The sequence below is a fragment of the Anomaloglossus baeobatrachus genome, chromosome 11, assembly GCF_048569485.1.
Source record: "Anomaloglossus baeobatrachus isolate aAnoBae1 chromosome 11, aAnoBae1.hap1, whole genome shotgun sequence".
NCBI lineage: Eukaryota > Metazoa > Chordata > Amphibia > Anura > Aromobatidae > Anomaloglossus > Anomaloglossus baeobatrachus.
This window is the reverse complement of record NC_134363.1, coordinates 104,608,715-104,627,049: the sequence shown is the minus strand read 5'-3', so window position 1 is coordinate 104,627,049 and position 18,335 is coordinate 104,608,715. Positions and strand designations below refer to the sequence as shown.

The 18,335-nt window shown below is 33.6% G+C and overlaps 1 protein-coding gene across 1 annotated transcript in view; it reads left to right on the top strand.

Annotated features, from left to right (window-relative positions):
• The window catches only part of TTC36 (tetratricopeptide repeat domain 36), a 54,385-nt gene extending 37,332 nt beyond the window's left edge, over positions 1-17,053 (top strand). Inside the window, exons 2-3 of the mRNA XM_075327887.1 lie at positions 14,228-14,416; positions 16,201-17,053. Coding sequence (XP_075184002.1) covers positions 14,228-14,416; positions 16,201-16,466 — 455 coding nt within the window. The 3' untranslated portion in view covers positions 16,467-17,053. The remainder of the gene's footprint in view (positions 1-14,227; positions 14,417-16,200) is intronic.
• The last annotated feature ends 1,282 nt before the right edge of the window (positions 17,054-18,335 follow it).

Sequence of the window (18,335 nt, the reverse complement as noted above, 5' to 3'; positions counted from 1 at the left end):
TGTGTAATTCGAATCATTTGCACTAGTTGGCAGTATAATTTAAAGTAATAATAAATAATTCATGTAATTTGTATCATTTCCATTAGATGTCAGCATGATATAAACTAAAAATAAATAATTCATGTAATTTGAATAATTTCCACTCGATGGCAGCACAAAATCAGCTAATAATAAATAGTTTGTGTAATTTATATCATTTCCACTAGACGGCAGTAAAATATTAGCTAATAATAAATAGTTTGTGTAATTTGAATAATTTCCACTAGATGGCAGCATAATATAAAGTAATAATGAATAATTCAAATAATGTTCTCTAGATGGCAACATAATATCAACTAACAATAATTAGTTTGTGTAATTTGAAACATTTCCGTTAGATGGTAGCATAATATCAACAAATAAATAATTCATATAATTTGAATCATTTTCACTAGATGGCAGCATAATATCAACTAATAAAGAATAGTGCATGTAATTTAAATCCTTACCACTAGATAGCAGCAGAACAGCAACTAATAATAATAAATAATTAATGTAATTTAAATCATTTCCACTAGATGGAAGCATAATATTAACTAATAATAAATAATCTGTGTAATTTTAATAATTTCCACTAGATGGCAGCAGAACATCAAGTAATAATAAAGAGTTCATGTAATTTGCACCATTTCCACTAGATGGCGGCATAATATAAATTAGTACTAATAAATAATTATTGTAATTAAAATTTCCCCTAGATGGCAGAGAAATATCAATAATAAATAATTCATGTATTTTGAATCTTTTCTAATAGATGGCAGCATAATATCAACTAATAATAAATAGTTCATGTAATTTGAATAATTTCCACTAGATGGCAGCAAAATATCAACTAATAATAAATAATCTGTGTAAATTTTAATCACTACCACTAGATGGCAGCAGAACATCAACTAATAATAAAGAGTTCATGTAATTTGTTCCATTTACACTAGATGGCAGCATAATATAAACTAATAATAAATAATTCATGTAATTAAAATTTCCCCTAGATGGCAGAAAAATATCAAATAATAATAAATAATTCATATAATTTAAATAATTTCCACTAGATAGCAACATAATATTAACTAATAATAATAATAAAAAATAATTCATGTGTTTAAAATGATTTCCACTAGACGGCAATAAAATATCAGCTACTAATAAATAATATGTATAATCATTTCCACTAGATTGCAGCAAATATCAACTAATAATGAATAATTTGTGTAATTTCTATCATTTCCACTAGATGGCAGCAAAATATCAGCTAATAATAAATAATGTGTAATTCGAATCATTTGCACTAGTTGGCAGTATAATTTAAAGTAATAATAAATAATTCATGTAATTTGTATCATTTCCATTAGATGTCAGCATGATATAAACTAAAAATAAATAATTCATGTAATTTGAATAATTTCCACTCGATGGCAGCACAAAATCAGCTAATAATAAATAGTTTGTGTAATTTATATCATTTCCACTAGACGGCAGTAAAATATTAGCTAATAATAAATAGTTTGTGTAATTTGAATAATTTCCACTAGATGGCAGCATAATATAAAGTAATAATGAATAATTCAAATAATGTTCTCTAGATGGCAACATAATATCAACTAACAATAATTAGTTTGTGTAATTTGAAACATTTCCGTTAGATGGTAGCATAATATCAACAAATAAATAATTCATATAATTTGAATCATTTTCACTAGATGGCAGCATAATATCAACTAATAAAGAATAGTGCATGTAATTTAAATCCTTACCACTAGATAGCAGCAGAACAGCAACTAATAATAATAAATAATTAATGTAATTTAAATCATTTCCACTAGATGGAAGCATAATATTAACTAATAATAAATAATCTGTGTAATTTTAATAATTTCCACTAGATGGCAGCAGAACATCAAGTAATAATAAAGAGTTCATGTAATTTGCACCATTTCCACTAGATGGCGGCATAATATAAATTAGTACTAATAAATAATTATTGTAATTAAAATTTCCCCTAGATGGCAGAGAAATATCAATAATAAATAATTCATGTATTTTGAATCTTTTCTAATAGATGGCAGCATAATATCAACTAATAATAAATAGTTCATGTAATTTGAATAATTTCCACTAGATGGCAGCAAAATATCAACTAATAATAAATAATCTGTGTAAATTTTAATCACTACCACTAGATGGCAGCAGAACATCAACTAATAATAAAGAGTTCATGTAATTTGTTCCATTTACACTAGATGGCAGCATAATATAAACTAATAATAAATAATTCATGTAATTAAAATTTCCCCTAGATGGCAGAAAAATATCAAATAATAATAAATAATTCATATAATTTAAATAATTTCCACTAGATAGCAACATAATATTAACTAATAATAATAATAAAAAATAATTCATGTGTTTAAAATGATTTCCACTAGACGGCAATAAAATATCAGCTACTAATAAATAATATGTATAATCATTTCCACTAGATTGCAGCAAATATCAACTAATAATGAATAATTTGTGTAATTTCTATCATTTCCACTAGATGGCAGCAAAATATCAGCTAATAATAAATAATGTGTAATTCGAATCATTTGCACTAGTTGGCAGTATAATTTAAAGTAATAATAAATAATTCATGTAATTTGTATCATTTCCATTAGATGTCAGCATGATATAAACTAAAAATAAATAATTCATGTAATTTGAATAATTTCCACTCGATGGCAGCACAAAATCAGCTAATAATAAATAGTTTGTGTAATTTATATCATTTCCACTAGACGGCAGTAAAATATTAGCTAATAATAAATAGTTTGTGTAATTTGAATAATTTCCACTAGATGGCAGCATAATATAAAGTAATAATGAATAATTCAAATAATGTTCTCTAGATGGCAACATAATATCAACTAACAATAATTAGTTTGTGTAATTTGAAACATTTCCGTTAGATGGTAGCATAATATCAACAAATAAATAATTCATATAATTTGAATCATTTTCACTAGATGGCAGCATAATATCAACTAATAAAGAATAGTGCATGTAATTTAAATCCTTACCACTAGATAGCAGCAGAACAGCAACTAATAATAATAAATAATTAATGTAATTTAAATCATTTCCACTAGATGGAAGCATAATATCAACTAATAATAAATAATCTGTGTAATTTTAATAATTTCCACTAGATGGCAGCAGAACATCAAGTAATAATAAAGAGTTCATGTAATTTGCACCATTTCCACTAGATGGCGGCATAATATAAATTAGTACTAATAAATAATTATTGTAATTAAAATTTCCCCTAGATGGCAGAGAAATATCAATAATAAATAATTCATGTATTTTGAATCTTTTCTAATAGATGGCAGCATAATATCAACTAATAATAAATAATCTGTGTAATTTAAATCATTTCCACTAGATGGCAGCTGAACATCAACTAATAATAATAATAAATAATTCATGTGATTTGTACCATTTCCACTAGATGGCAGCATAATATTAACTAATAATAATAAATCATGTAATTTGAATCATTTCCACTAGATGGCAGCAAATATCAACTAATAATAAATAGTTCATGTAATTTGTATAATTTCCACTAGATCGCAGTAAAATATCAGTTAATAATAAATAATGTGTAATTTGAATCATTTCCATTAGATGGCAGCAAAATATCAACTACTAATAAATAATTTGTGTATTTTGTATTATTTCTAATAGATATCAGCATAATATCAACTACTAATAAATAATTCATGTAATTTGTACAATTTCCAGTAGATGGCAGCATAATATCAACTAATAAAGAATAGTGCATGTAATTTGTATAACTTCCACTAGATGGCAGCAAATATCCACTAATAATAAATAATTTGTGTATTTTGTATTATTTCCACTAGATGGCAACATAATATCAACTAATATGAAATAATTAATGTAATTTGAATAATTTCCACTAGATGGCAGCAGAACATCAACCAATAATAAAGAGTTCATGTAATTTGTACCATTTCCACTAGATGGCAGCATAATATAAACTAATAATAATCAATAATTCATGTAATTAAAATTTCCCCTAGATGGCAGAAAAATATCAACTAATAATAATTAATGTCATTAAAATTATTTCCACTAGATGGCAGCATAATATAAACTAATAATAATCAATAATTCATGTAATTAAAATTTCCCCTAGATGGCAGAAAAATATCAACTAATAATAATTAATGTCATTAAAATTATTTCCACTAGACGGCAGTAAAATATCAGCTACTAATAAATAATGTGTCATTTGAATCATTTCCACTAGATGGCAGTATAAAATAAACTAATAATAAATAATTTATATATTTTATATTATTTCCACTAGATATCAGCATATCAACTAATAAGAAATAATTCATGTAATTTGAATATTTTCCACTAGATGGCAGCATAATATCAACTAATAATAATAAATAATTCATGTAATTAAAATAATTTCCATTAGACGGCAATAAAATATCAGCTACTAATAAATAATCTGTGTAATTTGAATCATTTCCACTAGATGGCAGCACAATATCAGCTAATAATAAATAGTTTGTGTAATTTGAAACATCTCCGCTAGATGGCAGCAAAATATCAACTTAATAATAATTTGTATATGTTGACTTATTTCCACTAGATGGCAGCAAAATATCAACTTATAATAAATAATTATGTAATTTGATACAAGTAAAATATATCTTTGTACCGTGTTAGCCAGTAGAGATAAAAAAATTGTTTAAAAGAACAGAGAGTCCTCAGTGGTTGATACCTTTTAATGGCTAACTGAAAAGATGGTAATAATTGCAAGCTTTCGAGACTACTCAGGTCTCTTCATCAGGCATGGTATAACACAAAATCTGAAGAGTCACGTATTTATACACAACAGGACTTAGAATAGTGCAGTAAAAAGAAAAAAAAAAAAAAAAAAAAAAAAAAAAAAGAACAAGTTATATGAAACAGAACTATCTCTATGGCAGGGGGACAAGCTGTTCTAGCCATAAATACTGCTGCAGTTCAGTGTGAAAGTTTTATTGTCCTTTGATAAGGGTCTGGTCCAGGGCTGGGACACGCTCGGATGGTCAGAGGAGCACATCTTTTAACTGATGTAAAAAGACATGAATCCATGAGACACATTCATTCCTTCTCTGAATGTGTCAAAGGTCATCATAAGTTTGTACTCCCATAGTCTCCTGTCTCTCTGGGACTTGAAGTTTCCTTTCAATACCAGCAATTTCATGTCCATGATGCTGTGGTCTGGGTTACAAAAATGTTTGGCCACAGGTAGATCCATCCTTTTTTCTCTAATTGTGTGGCGGTGAGAATTCATCCTTGTCCTGAGCTGTTGTCCTGTCTCCCCTACATACAGACCCCCAGTTGGACATTTGGTACATATAATTAAGTACACCACATTGGTTGTGGTGCAGCTGAACGTACCTGGGATCTTGTAGTCCTGATGTGATCTGGGAATCTTTATCTTGTCCGTTGTCAATATTAATGGACAGGTCTTGCATTTTTTCTGGTTGCAGGGAAATGTTCCTGTTGATGTTGGAGAGGACAGGGAGCTTCTGACAATGATGCTTCTTAGATTTGGGGGCTGTCTAAAACACAGAAGTGGGGGGTCTGGAAAAATAGATTTTAACCGGGCATCTTTTTGCAGTAATGGTTGTAGTTTCCGTGCAGCTCCTCTAAACACCTCCAGATGTGGATTGTAGGTGACTACAAGAGGGACCCGGTTGTTCTCTTCTTTGGTTTTATAATGTAGAAGATGGTTTCACACTGAACTGCAGCAGTATTTATGGCTAGAACAGCTTGTCCCCCTGCCATAGAGATAGTTCTGTTTCATATAACTTGTTCTTTTTTTTTTTTTTTTTTTTTTTTTTTTTTTTTTTTTTTCTTTTTACTGCACTATTCTAAGTCCTGTTGTGTATAAATACGTGACTCTTCAGATTTTGTGTTATACCATGCCTGATGAAGAGACCTGAGTAGTCTCGAAAGCTTGCAATTATTACCATCTTTTCAGTTAGCCATTAAAAGGTATCAACCACTGAGGACTCTCTGTTCTTTTAAACAATTTTTTTATGTAATTTGAATCATTTTCACTAGATGGCAGCCTAATATCAACTAATAAAGAATAGTGCATGTAATTTGTATAATTTCCACTAGATGGCAGCAAATATCAACTACTAATAAATAATTTGTGTATTTTGTATTATTTCCACTATAGATGGCAGCATAATATCAACTAATAATAAATAATTTGTGTATTTTGTATTATTTCCATTAGATATCAGCATAATATCAACTAATAAGAAATAATTATTGTAATTTGAATATTTTCTAATAGATGGCAGTATAATATCAACTAATAATAAATAATCTGTGTAATTTAAATAATTTCCACTAGATGGCAGCTGACTATCAACTAATAATAATAAATAATTCATGTAATTTGAACCATTTCCACTAGAGGGCAGTATAATATCAACTAATAAAGTATAGTGCATGTAATTTGTATAATTTCCACTAGATGGCAGCAAATATCAACTAATAATAAATAATTTGCGTGATTTGAATCATTTCCACTAAATGGCAGCAAAATATCAACTAATAATAATTAATTTGTGTAATTTTAATAATTTCCATTAGATGACAGCAGAACACAAACTAATAATAAAAAGTTCATGTAATTTGTTCCATTTCCACTAGATGGCAGCATAATAATAACTAATTATAATAATAATAAAAAAATAATTCAATTAATTTGAATAATTTCCACTGAATGGCAGTATAACATCAACTAATAATGAATAGTTCATGTAATTTGAATAATTTCCACTAGATGGCAGCACAATATCAACTAATAATAATTTGTGTAACTTGACTTATTTCCACTAGATGGCAGCAAAATATTAACTTATAATAAATAATTATGTAATTTTAATCATTTTCACTAGATGGCAGCATAATATCAACTAATAAAGAATAGCGCATGTAATTTGTATAAATTCCACCAGATGGCAGCAAATATCAACTTATAATAAATAATTAACGTAATTTGAATAATTTCCCCTAGATATCAGCATAATATCAATCAATAAGAAATAATTCATGTAAGTTGAATCTTTTCCAATAGATGGCAGCATAATATCAACTAATAATAAATAATCTGAGTAATTTGAATCATTTCCACTATATGGCAGTAAATATCAACTAATAATGAATAATTTCGGTAATTTGAATCATTTCCACTAGATGGCATTAAATATCAACTAATAATAAATTATTTATGTAATTTGAATAATTTCCACTTGATGACAGCATAATATCAGCTAATATTAAATAATTTGTGTAATTTATATAATTTCCACTAGACGGCAGTAAAATATTATCTTATGATAAATAGTTAGTGTAATTTAAATAATTTCCACTAGATGGCAGCATAATATAAAGTAATAATGAATAGTTCATGTAATTTTAATCATTTCCACTAGATGGCAGCAAAATATCAACTGATAATAAATAATTATGTAATTTGAATCATTTTCACTAGATGGCAGCAAATAACTACTAATAAATAATTTGTATATTTTGTATTATTTCCACTAGATATCATAGCATAATATCAACTAATAAGAAATGTCATGTAATTTGAATCTTTGCCAATAGATGGCAGCATAATATCAACTAATAATAAATAATCTGTGTAATTTAAATAATTTCCACTAGATGGCAGCAAATATTAACTAATAATAATAATTCATGTAATTTGTACCATTTCTACTAGATGGCAGCATAATATCAACTAATAAAGAATAATGCATGTAATTTGTATAATTTCCACTAGATGGCAGCAAATATCAAATAAAATAAATAATTCATGTAATTTGAATCATCTCCATTAGATGGCAGCAAAATATCAACTAATAAGAAATAATTAATGTAATTTGAATAATTTCCACTAGTTGGCAACATAATATCAACTAATAATAAATAGTTCATGTAATTTGAATAATTTCCACTAGATGGCAGCAAAATATCAACAAATAATAAATAATCTGTGTAATTTTAAGCATTTCCACTATATGGCAGCAGAACATCAACTAATAATAAAGAGTTGATGTAATTTGTACCATTTCCACTAGATGGCAGCATAATATAAACTAACAATAATAATAATAATAATAATAATAATAATAATAATAATAAATAATTCATGTAATTAAAATTTCCTTTAGATGGCAGAAAAATATCAAATAATAATAAATAATTCATGTAATTTAAATAATTTCCACTAGGTAGCAACATAAAATTAACTAATAATAATAACAAAAAATAATTCATGTAATTAAAATTATTTCCACTAGACGGCAATAAAATATCAGCTAATAAATAATATGTGTAATTTGAATGATTTCCACTAGATGGCAGCAAATATCAACTATGAATCATTTGTGTAATTTCTATCATTTCCACTAGATGGCAGCAAATATCAACTAATAATAAATAATTTGCATAAATTGAATCATTTGCACTAGATGGCAGTATAATATAAAGTAATAATAAATAATTTGTGTAATTTGAATCATTTGCACTAGATGGCAGTATAATATCAACTAATAATAAATAATTCATGTAGTTTGAATAATTTCCTCTTGATGGCAGCAAATATTAACTAATAAGAAATAATTACTATAATTTGAATAATTTCCACTAGATGGCAACATAATATCAACTAATACTAAATAATCTGTGTAATTTTAATCCTTTCCATTAGATGGCAGCATAATATCAACTAATAATAATTTGTGTAACTTGACTTATTTCCACTAGATGGCAGCAAAATATCAATTTATAATAAATAATTATGTAATTTGAATCATTTTCACTAGATGGCAGCATAATATCAACTAATAAAGAATAGTGCATGTTATTTATATAAATTCCACTAGATGGCAGCAAATATCAACTAATAAATAATTTGCGCAATTTGAATAATTTCCACTAGATGGCAGTAAAATATTAGCTAATAATAAATAATTTGTGTATTTTGTATTATTTCCACTAGATATCAGCATAATATCAACTAATAAGAAATAATTCATGTAAGTTGAATCTTTTGCAATAGATGGCAGAAAAATATCAACTAATAAATAATCTATGTAATTTAAATCATTTCCACTAGATGGCAGCAGAATATCAAATAATAATAATAAAAAAATAATTCCTGCAATTTGTACCATTTCCACTAGATGGCAGCATAATGTCAACTAATAATAAATAGTCTGTATAATTTTAATAATTTCCACTAGATGTCAGTAGAACATCAACTAATAATAAAGAGTTCATGTAATTTGTACCAGTTCCACTAGATGGCAGCATAATATAAACTAATAATAAATAATTCATTTAATTAAAATTTGCGCTATATGGCTGAAAAATATGAACTAATAATAAATAATTCATGTAATGTGAATATTTTCCAATACATAGCAGCATTATATTAACTAATAATATTAAATAATTCATGTAATTAAAATTATTTCTACTAGACGGCAGTAAAATATCAGCTACTAATAAATAATATGTGTAATTTGAATCATTGCCTCTAGATGGCAGTATAACATCAACTAATAATGAATAGTTCATGTAATTTTAATAATTTCCACTAGATGGCAGCATAATATCAGCTAGTAATAAATAGTTTGTGTAATTTGTATAATTTCCAGTAGATGGCAGCAAAATATCAGCTAATAATTAATAATATGTGTAATTTGAATCATTTGCACTAGATGGCAGTATAATATAAAGTAAGAATAAATAATTCATGTAATTTGAATCATTTTCACTAATATCAACTAATAAGAAATAATTCCTGTAATTTGAATAATTTCCTCTAGATGGCAGTAAATATCATCTAATATTTAGTTGCTATTATACTGCCATCTAGTGGAAATGATTCAAATTACATAAATTATTTGTTGATATTATTCTGTCATCTAGTGGAATTGATTCAAATTACACAAATTATATATTTTAGATCATATTTTACTGTCATCTAGTGGAAATGATACAAATTACACAAACTAATTATTATTAGTTGATATTTATTGTCATCTAGCTGAAATTATTGAAATTACATGAACTATTTATTAGTTAATTTTATACTGCCATCAAGTGGAAATTATTCAAATAACATGAATTATTTATTATTAGTTTATATCCCATGCATGATGCAATACAATCACAATGCTAATGTAAAGGAGGGGAAAAGCTGCCCACACTCCCCCTCGAATATCTTGTGATTATATAATGCATTGCTATGTTTAAAATGTGGTTTTGTCTGTGTGGAGGTTTACCTACACTTAGAAATAGGCAGGAACCAGATCAGGATCGGAGCAGACTCAGATGGAATTTCCTTTTAGCAGATAGTGATTATTGTTAAGAAGTAACAAGACTTGGCTCCTTGCAGATTCACTAGAGACCATGTTTGATGCAGGAGGGGGGGCACCATATATCAGATAGTATATTCTGAAGGAAAGCAAACATCAAGTAGTAGCAGGATTCTAGATGTCAGGCAGTGGGGGCCCTAGTGAAGAGAAAGAGCAAGACAATGTCCTTATTACAGCCGGGAGCTCTAAGGGTACGGAACATCGCTCAGTGGGACGAGGTCCTTATTACAGGTGGCAAGAAGGCCTAACTAGCTGTATGGAACGTCACTCGGGGAGCAGTGGGGTGAGTTCCTTATTACAGGCAAGGAGGCGTTACTAATGTTATGGAACAACGCTCGGAGAGCAGTGGGAGGAGGTCATTATTACAAGCAAGAAGGCCTAACAGTAAGGAACATCACTCGGGGGAGCAGTAGGACGAGGTCATTATTACAGGCAAGGAGGGCTAACTAACAGTAAGGAACATCACTTGGGGGAGCAGTAGGACGAGGTCATTATTACAGGCAGAATGTGTAACTAATGTTATGGAACAAAGTCCTTAACCCCTTAAGGGCGAAGCCAATTTTGTACTTAATGAACGGGCCATATTTTGCAATTCTGACCAGTGTCACTTTCACAGGCTATAACTCTAGAACACTTCAACGGATCCTGGTGATTATGACATTGTTTGTTCGTGACATATTGTAGTTCAGGAAAGTTATAAATTTAGGACAATATTTTTTGCTTTTATTTGTGAAAAAATAGGAAATTTGATGAAAATTTTGAACATTTTTATGACCTTAAACCAGAGACATGCCACACAAAATAGTTAATAAATTACATTTCCCACTTGTCTACTTTACACCAGCACTATTTTTGAAACAATTTATTTTTTTTGTTAGGAAGTTAGAAGGGTTCAAAGTTTTTCAGCAATTTCCCATTTTTTCAACAAAATTTACAAAATAATTTTTTTAGGCACCACATCACATTTGAAGTGACTTTGAGAGGCCGAGGTGACAGAAAATACCCAAAAGTGACCCCATTCTAAAATCTGCACCCCTCCGAGTACTCAAAACCATATCTAAGAAGTTTATTAGCCCTTCAGGTGCTGCACAGGAGTTAAAGCGATGTGGAATTAAAAAACAGAAAAATTATCATTTTACCTAAAAATGTTGCTCTAGCCCCAATTTCTTCACTTTTAGAAGAAAACATACAACAAAATGGAACCCAACATTTGTTACCCAATTTATTTTGAGGGTGCTGATACCCCACATGTGGACAGAAAACTCAGTTTGGACAAATGGGAGGGCCTGGAAGGAAAGGAGCAATATTCGAGTTTTGGAACACAAATTTGGCTGAAATAGATTGCGGGCACCATGTTGCATTTGGCAGGCCCCTAAGGTACCTAAACAGCAGAAACTTCCCACAATTGACCCCATTTTGGAAACTAGATCCCGCAAGGATTTTATCTAGGAGTATAGGGAGAATTTTGAACCCACAGGTACTTCACAGAATTTGATAACATTAGGCCGTCATATTGAAAATTTTCATTTCTTTCACAAGAATGTTGCCTTAGCGTCAAATTTTTCACTTTTTCAAGAGGTATTTCCAAAAAGTGGACCATGCAGTTTGTTACTCACTTTCTTAAGAGCGAGGTGATGCCCTACATGTAGTCAGAAACCTCTATTTGGACAAATGGGAGGTCTCAGAACGGAAGGAGCAATATTTGAATTTTGGAAAGAAAATTTGGCTGAAAAGATTGCGCTTACCATGTAGGGCCCCTAAAGGTACCTAAAGAGCAGAAATCCCCCACAAGTGACCCCATTTTGGAAACTAGACCCCTCAAGTAATTTATCTATATGTTTGGTGAGTACCCTGAACCCCCAGGTGCTTCACATAATTTTATAACGTTGAGCCGTGAAAATAAAAAAAAAAAAAATACATTTTTACCACAAAATTGTTACTTCAACCAGATAGCTTTTTTCACGAGGGTAACAAGAAAATATGCACAATAAAATTTATTGTGCAATTTCTCCTGAGTTTGCTGATACCTTATATGTGGTGGAAATCAACTGTTTGGGTGCACGGCAGGGCTCAGAATGGAAAGTTTGCCATTTGACTGCAAAATTGGCTGGAACCCACAAAAGGACCCCATTTTAGAAACTAGACCCTTCAAAAAATTTTTTCAAGGGTATAGTGAGCAGTTTGAATCCACAGGTACTTCACAAAAATGTTGCTGTAGAACCAAATTTCTCACTTTTAGGTTATGTGCCCATGATCATTCGACATTACGTCTAGAACACAATGTCAGCCCTCCTGTGGAGACGCAAGTGTTGTCCATGGGAGAACGCAGCTGCCTGTGCCCATGATCCGGGCCTCTGTGCACTTTAGCTCTATTGAGAACATGCTCGTCTCCACAGCATAAACCGCAGCATAAATTGACATGCTGTGGCTCAGGAAGCCGGGCTGCAGGCCAGTTTATGCTGCAGAGAAAAGAAGCACAGTTGGGAGGAGATTTCTAAAAATCCTTCCACTGCACTTGTACTGCACAATGCAGCGTTATGGACGCAGCGAAAACAGTCTACATCCAAAACGCTGCAATCCCCAATCATGGGCACACAGCCTAAATAGCTAGGATGAATGGATGGATGGCTAGATAGATGGATAGATTAATGTCAAACACATATATAATGTCCCACCCCCTGCATATTCTAAGCTGGCACCATTTAGTGTCTTTCATGTGGCAGTAAAGGGTGTTTTAGGCTTGTACTTAGCCAAAGAAATGAATAAGAAAAAGACGTGGGGTCCCCCCCATTTTTAACAGCCAGCTAGGGTAAAGCAGATGGCTGCAGCCTGCAGACCGCAGCTGGCAGCTTCACCTTGGCTAGTTATCCAAAACGGAGGGCACCCCAGGCTGTTTTTTTAATGACTTATAAATAATTAAAAAAAAAAAACTTGGGGTCCCCCCAAATTGGATTACCACCCAAGGTAAAACAGACAGTTGTAGTCTGGTATTTTCAGGATGGGAAGAGTTTGGTCCTTCCCAGCTTAAAAATAGCAGTTCTTACTCCAATTAAAAGTTTATGAGATTCATTCTACGACGGAGATGGGAATGAAAGAAATACGTAGGCATGAGATTTCCAAAGCTCTCCAAACTAATTTATTGAGAATCAGTTCTTTTATATTCTTTAGATATATAGGTATACCATGCATACAATTAGGTGTTTCTTACATGATAGCAAATAGTAGAATACATAACTGCATAACAAGTAAAGACACTCCCAGTATCCACCCAGCTTAGCCACACCCCCTAAACAAGTCTGTTCCAAAAGTGAAATTCCACACCCTAAGAACTTTTTGCTTTGTGGTTCAGGCAAATAATTAATTAAAATGTTCTTATGCAGGGCAAAGCTCCTTAGGTAAGGTGGTAACTAGAGATGATCGAATACCTCAAATATTCGGCAACGCCCATATTCGACGAATAGGTCGCCGCTATTCGACTATTTGCGAATATTCGAGGTGCAATGTAAGTCTATGGGAAACCCGAATAGTTGCCGAATAGCAACTATTCACGCTTCCCATAGACTTACATTGCGCATCGAATATTCGCATAGCGGTATTGATTGAATATTCGCGAAGCCGAATATTGCCAAATATTTGTGATATTCGATCATCCCTAGTGGTAACACTATATAAAAAAACCTCTCATCTTCGCATTTTCCTTACAGGCTGTAGATTCCCTCCTGAGGTTTTGGAAGAGGCTCTTAGACTGGAGCTGAGTGGTGTGAAGGCAGCAGAATCTGGAGATGTGAAGACGGCTGTACAAAATTTCAGTGAAGCGATTTCACTTCTTCCTGATTGCCCATCTGCATATAACAACCGTGCGCAGGCTCTGCGACTTCAGGGTGATGTGACAGGTGAAATCTTACACCTACTATAATACATTATTAGCTAAATTTAGTGTGACGCAGTGGATCTGGAGCCCCCTATGTACCGCCAAGAGCATATGAGCACCAGCACTCTAGCAAACACACTGTAGACTTTGATTTAGACAACCACATGCCCTATGATGGACCACCGTTGCTTGTTTCATTATGTCAGGTTATTCCTCACAACCATTATCTGTAAATCTAAAATTATCTTAAAGGGAACCTGTCAGCAGAAATTTCCCCTAAAACCTAACAGATTCCCCCTCTGCAGCTCGTGGGCTGCATTCTAGAAAGATCCCTGTTATTATTGGGCCCCCTTTCTGACCAAAAAAAAGAGTTTATAAAGAGGTACCTTTTTGGCTTCGGATTCTATAAATCAGACACGGGGGCGGGCAGCCTGATGGCCGTTATTCTGCCCCCTGGTCCTGTATGCCGCCCCCATCGCTGATTTCCATACTTTTGGACGCCGCCCACTGCTCCAGCCATCCCCGCGCATGCCCAGTGCCAGTCTCACGGGACTGAGCACTGTGACTGCTGGTGACGTGTGCGCAGGCAAGTGATTATGGGCGGGGCTGTGACTGTTATCAGCAAGTACCCGCCCATAATCTCGTGAGCGCGCAAACCTCTCCAGCGTCACACTGTGCTCAGTGTAGATGCTAGACTGTATGGGCTGCTTCCAGGGATGACGTCCCTTTGTCACGTGATAGGGGCGTGTTCAAAATACTATCACGTGACAAAGGGATGTCATACCTGGAAGCAGCCCATACAGTCTAGCATCTACACTGAGCACAGTGTGACGCTGGAGAGGTTTGCGCGCTCACGAGATTATGGGCGGGTACTTGCTGATAACAGTCACAGTCCCGCCCATAATCACTTGCCTGCGCACACGTCACCAGCAGTCACAGTGCTCAGTCCCGTGAGACTGGCACTGGGCATGCGCGGGGATGGCTGGAGCAGTGGGCGGCGTCCAAAAGTATGGAAATCAGCGATGGGGGCGGCATACAGGACCAGGGGGCAGAATAACGGCCATCAGGCTGCCCGCCCCCGTGTCTGATTTATAGAATCCGAAGCCAAAAAGGTACCTCTTTATAAACTCTTTTTTTTGGTCAGAAAGGGGGCACAATAATAACAGGGACCTTTCTAGAATGCAGCCCAGGAGCTGCAGAGGGGGAATCTGTGAGGTTTTAGGGGACATTTCTGCTGACAGGTTCCCTTTAATAAAAATATAACTAAATTACTAAAGCAGTAATCTTGTTACGTATCCTGCACCATATAAAATAATATGACATAGTCTGCAGTGGAGGCTAAGGTAAGGTCCCATGATGAGTATTTGGGGCATTAATTCCACTGTGTATGCCGCTTATTACAGTCCAGGCAAAGTGTATGGGAGAATTTTGTAAGTCTCCTGCCCACTGTACTTGTTTTTACACTGCAGAAACTGACCTGTGGTGCCATTTTTGAAATCTGCAACAAGTGAATTTTTCTTGCTGTAAATATGTTTTATTTGCGGATTTTCCCATAGATTTGAGCAATAATGCCCTCCTGATACTACTGCTTTAGTGAATATTTAGCCTTGGGAATAAAATCTAGAGCATCTTTTCTTAGAAACTTGTTTTGTGCTATTGAAAAATATGAAGACGTACAGACACTCCTGATATCCTTACATGTAGATCTTGTATCCAACTTTAAGTTGCATAGAGGAAATTAGTAAATTTTTAGCAGATTCAATAAATAAGGAAATTCAAAGTTTGTTTGTTTTTTTTCTCCACTAGGGGCACTGCAAGACCTGGACCATGCTGTGGAACTGAGTAAAGGAATAGGCATCGCGGGACGTCAAGCTCTGGTCCAAAGAGGTCTAATATTACGACTAAAAGGAAAAGACCAAGCGGCTAGAGAAGACTTTCAGAAAGCTGCACAGCTGGGAAGTGATTTTGCCAGACAGCAATTAGTTCTCCTAAACCCATATGCTGCTCTTTGTAATCGCATGTTAAGGGACATGGTGCAGAAACTGCAGGAGCCGGACATGCCGGAGTCGTAACAGTAGACTGCGTTTAAAGGGAATCTGTCGGCCGGATCTTAGACCCCAAACCAATGTAATCAATGTAACGCTCCTGTAATGTAGATTACATCCATACCTTTGTTTTATAAGACCGTGTCTCCGTTTTATAGAGTTGATCAATAAATGTCAATGCTTAGGCCTGCACTTTCAGCCCTTCATCTTCTCTTCCTTTTTCCATGTTCTCCACCAGACTTCTGTCAGTGACAGAGCAATCTCTTCTCTGCTTCCCTGCCTGAGATCTCAAACAAGACCAGACATTCTCAGGTGCATACGGAGTTCGATAGTCCAGCTCTTGCCATAGCAAGAGGTCCTTCTTGTGCATGCGCCGCCCCTGGGAATGTCAGAGATCAGGCAAGATGGGAGAGTAGATTACAGGGAACACTTACCTGTCGGTCACTTAGAGGATGGACCACTGGCAGGTGGGGAAAGAGGGACAGCTGCGTGTGTAGGGCCAATCTCCCTGCTCTTTCTGCTCAGATGTAGTGGGGCAATAATGGAGACCACACCAGGTTGTCTTTAACAGTCTCTACTCACTGTGGACCCAGGGATTGCTGGTTCAGGTCCCAGGAGAACCAGTGCCAATGTAGTGACCCAGGTTGCTCTGTCCCCGGCATTCTCTGTAGATTGAGTCCCCGTAGCATGGAGCATTTGGGAACCCTAACTGTCCCTTTTGAGGTGCAGTCTCATTCTCCGTACGGCGGGCAGTGAGGACCCTGCTGGGAGGTAAATGTCCGAACCCCGATCCTAGTTTACTGCTGATGCCCCCCCGGATTATTTGGTTTGATGAAGTCCATGAAGGTGTCCTCACCGGGCAGAGGTATTTATCAAACCGTTTGAAACTTGACATTTGACCAAGGGCCCTGTGCCCCGTTCGTGCTCTGGTCCCAGCGATATCTCGGTCCCATCCTGGTGACTTCTCTCCTGTGCCCCCGGGATTACCGTTACACGGTCAGGTGAGCAGTACATAAATTATGAACTATCCAACGATAATGCTGCTTAAGTCACCTGACCGCAATTACAATTACATGAAACGGTGGTCCGGCAGCTGATGATCCAGTGACATGGCCGCTTCCGATGTCTACGCAGACCCCAAAAAAAGCCTGCGCTTAGTCTAGGTACGGGCCGACAAGCAACTATGAGTTTTTCTTTTGTATCTCATCCCCTGGGTAAAGTTTTTTATTTTGCCTGGACAACCCCTTTAAATAGAACAATTGTTACATAATGTTTATGCAATTAAACTTAGTTTTGATACTTTTCGTATGTAAATTCAGAATTGATTAGGTGAAGAACACAAGTCTGAGTATTTACTGATCACTCTCACTATGTTAGCTAGGCTATTACTTTAGGCAAAGATACAATTTGAGAAGCCAAACATTCTTACCCATGCAGAGTTTCTGATTGTCGCCAGCCCCGGGATATATGACTCAACTGCCCCCATCTAGCCCCTGTGTTATTTAAGTTTCATTTAATCACTTTACATGAAAAATCTCAAGATTATATTTGATAATTACAGTTCTTGAAAGTTAAATACTACAAAAGCAAATCCTTACTTATAGATCAAAGACGTTCTCAGAAAACCTGTCCTGAAATGTTCTATTCTAGACAGCACAAGTACCTTAAAATTTCCGTAAAATGTTTCTGGAATTGCATTTCAACATTTAAGACACAGAGAACAGCAGAGTCAGCGCCAGTTATTTGTAAAAATATTTTTTTATTTAATTTATAAACATACAATAGAAGCTATTAAAAAAGTAATTATCTTCAAAATATGATCCCAATCAGTATGAAACTTTGTCTGAGTTATACAAAGGGAAAAACATTATTTTCCACCTTTACACTAGTATATGG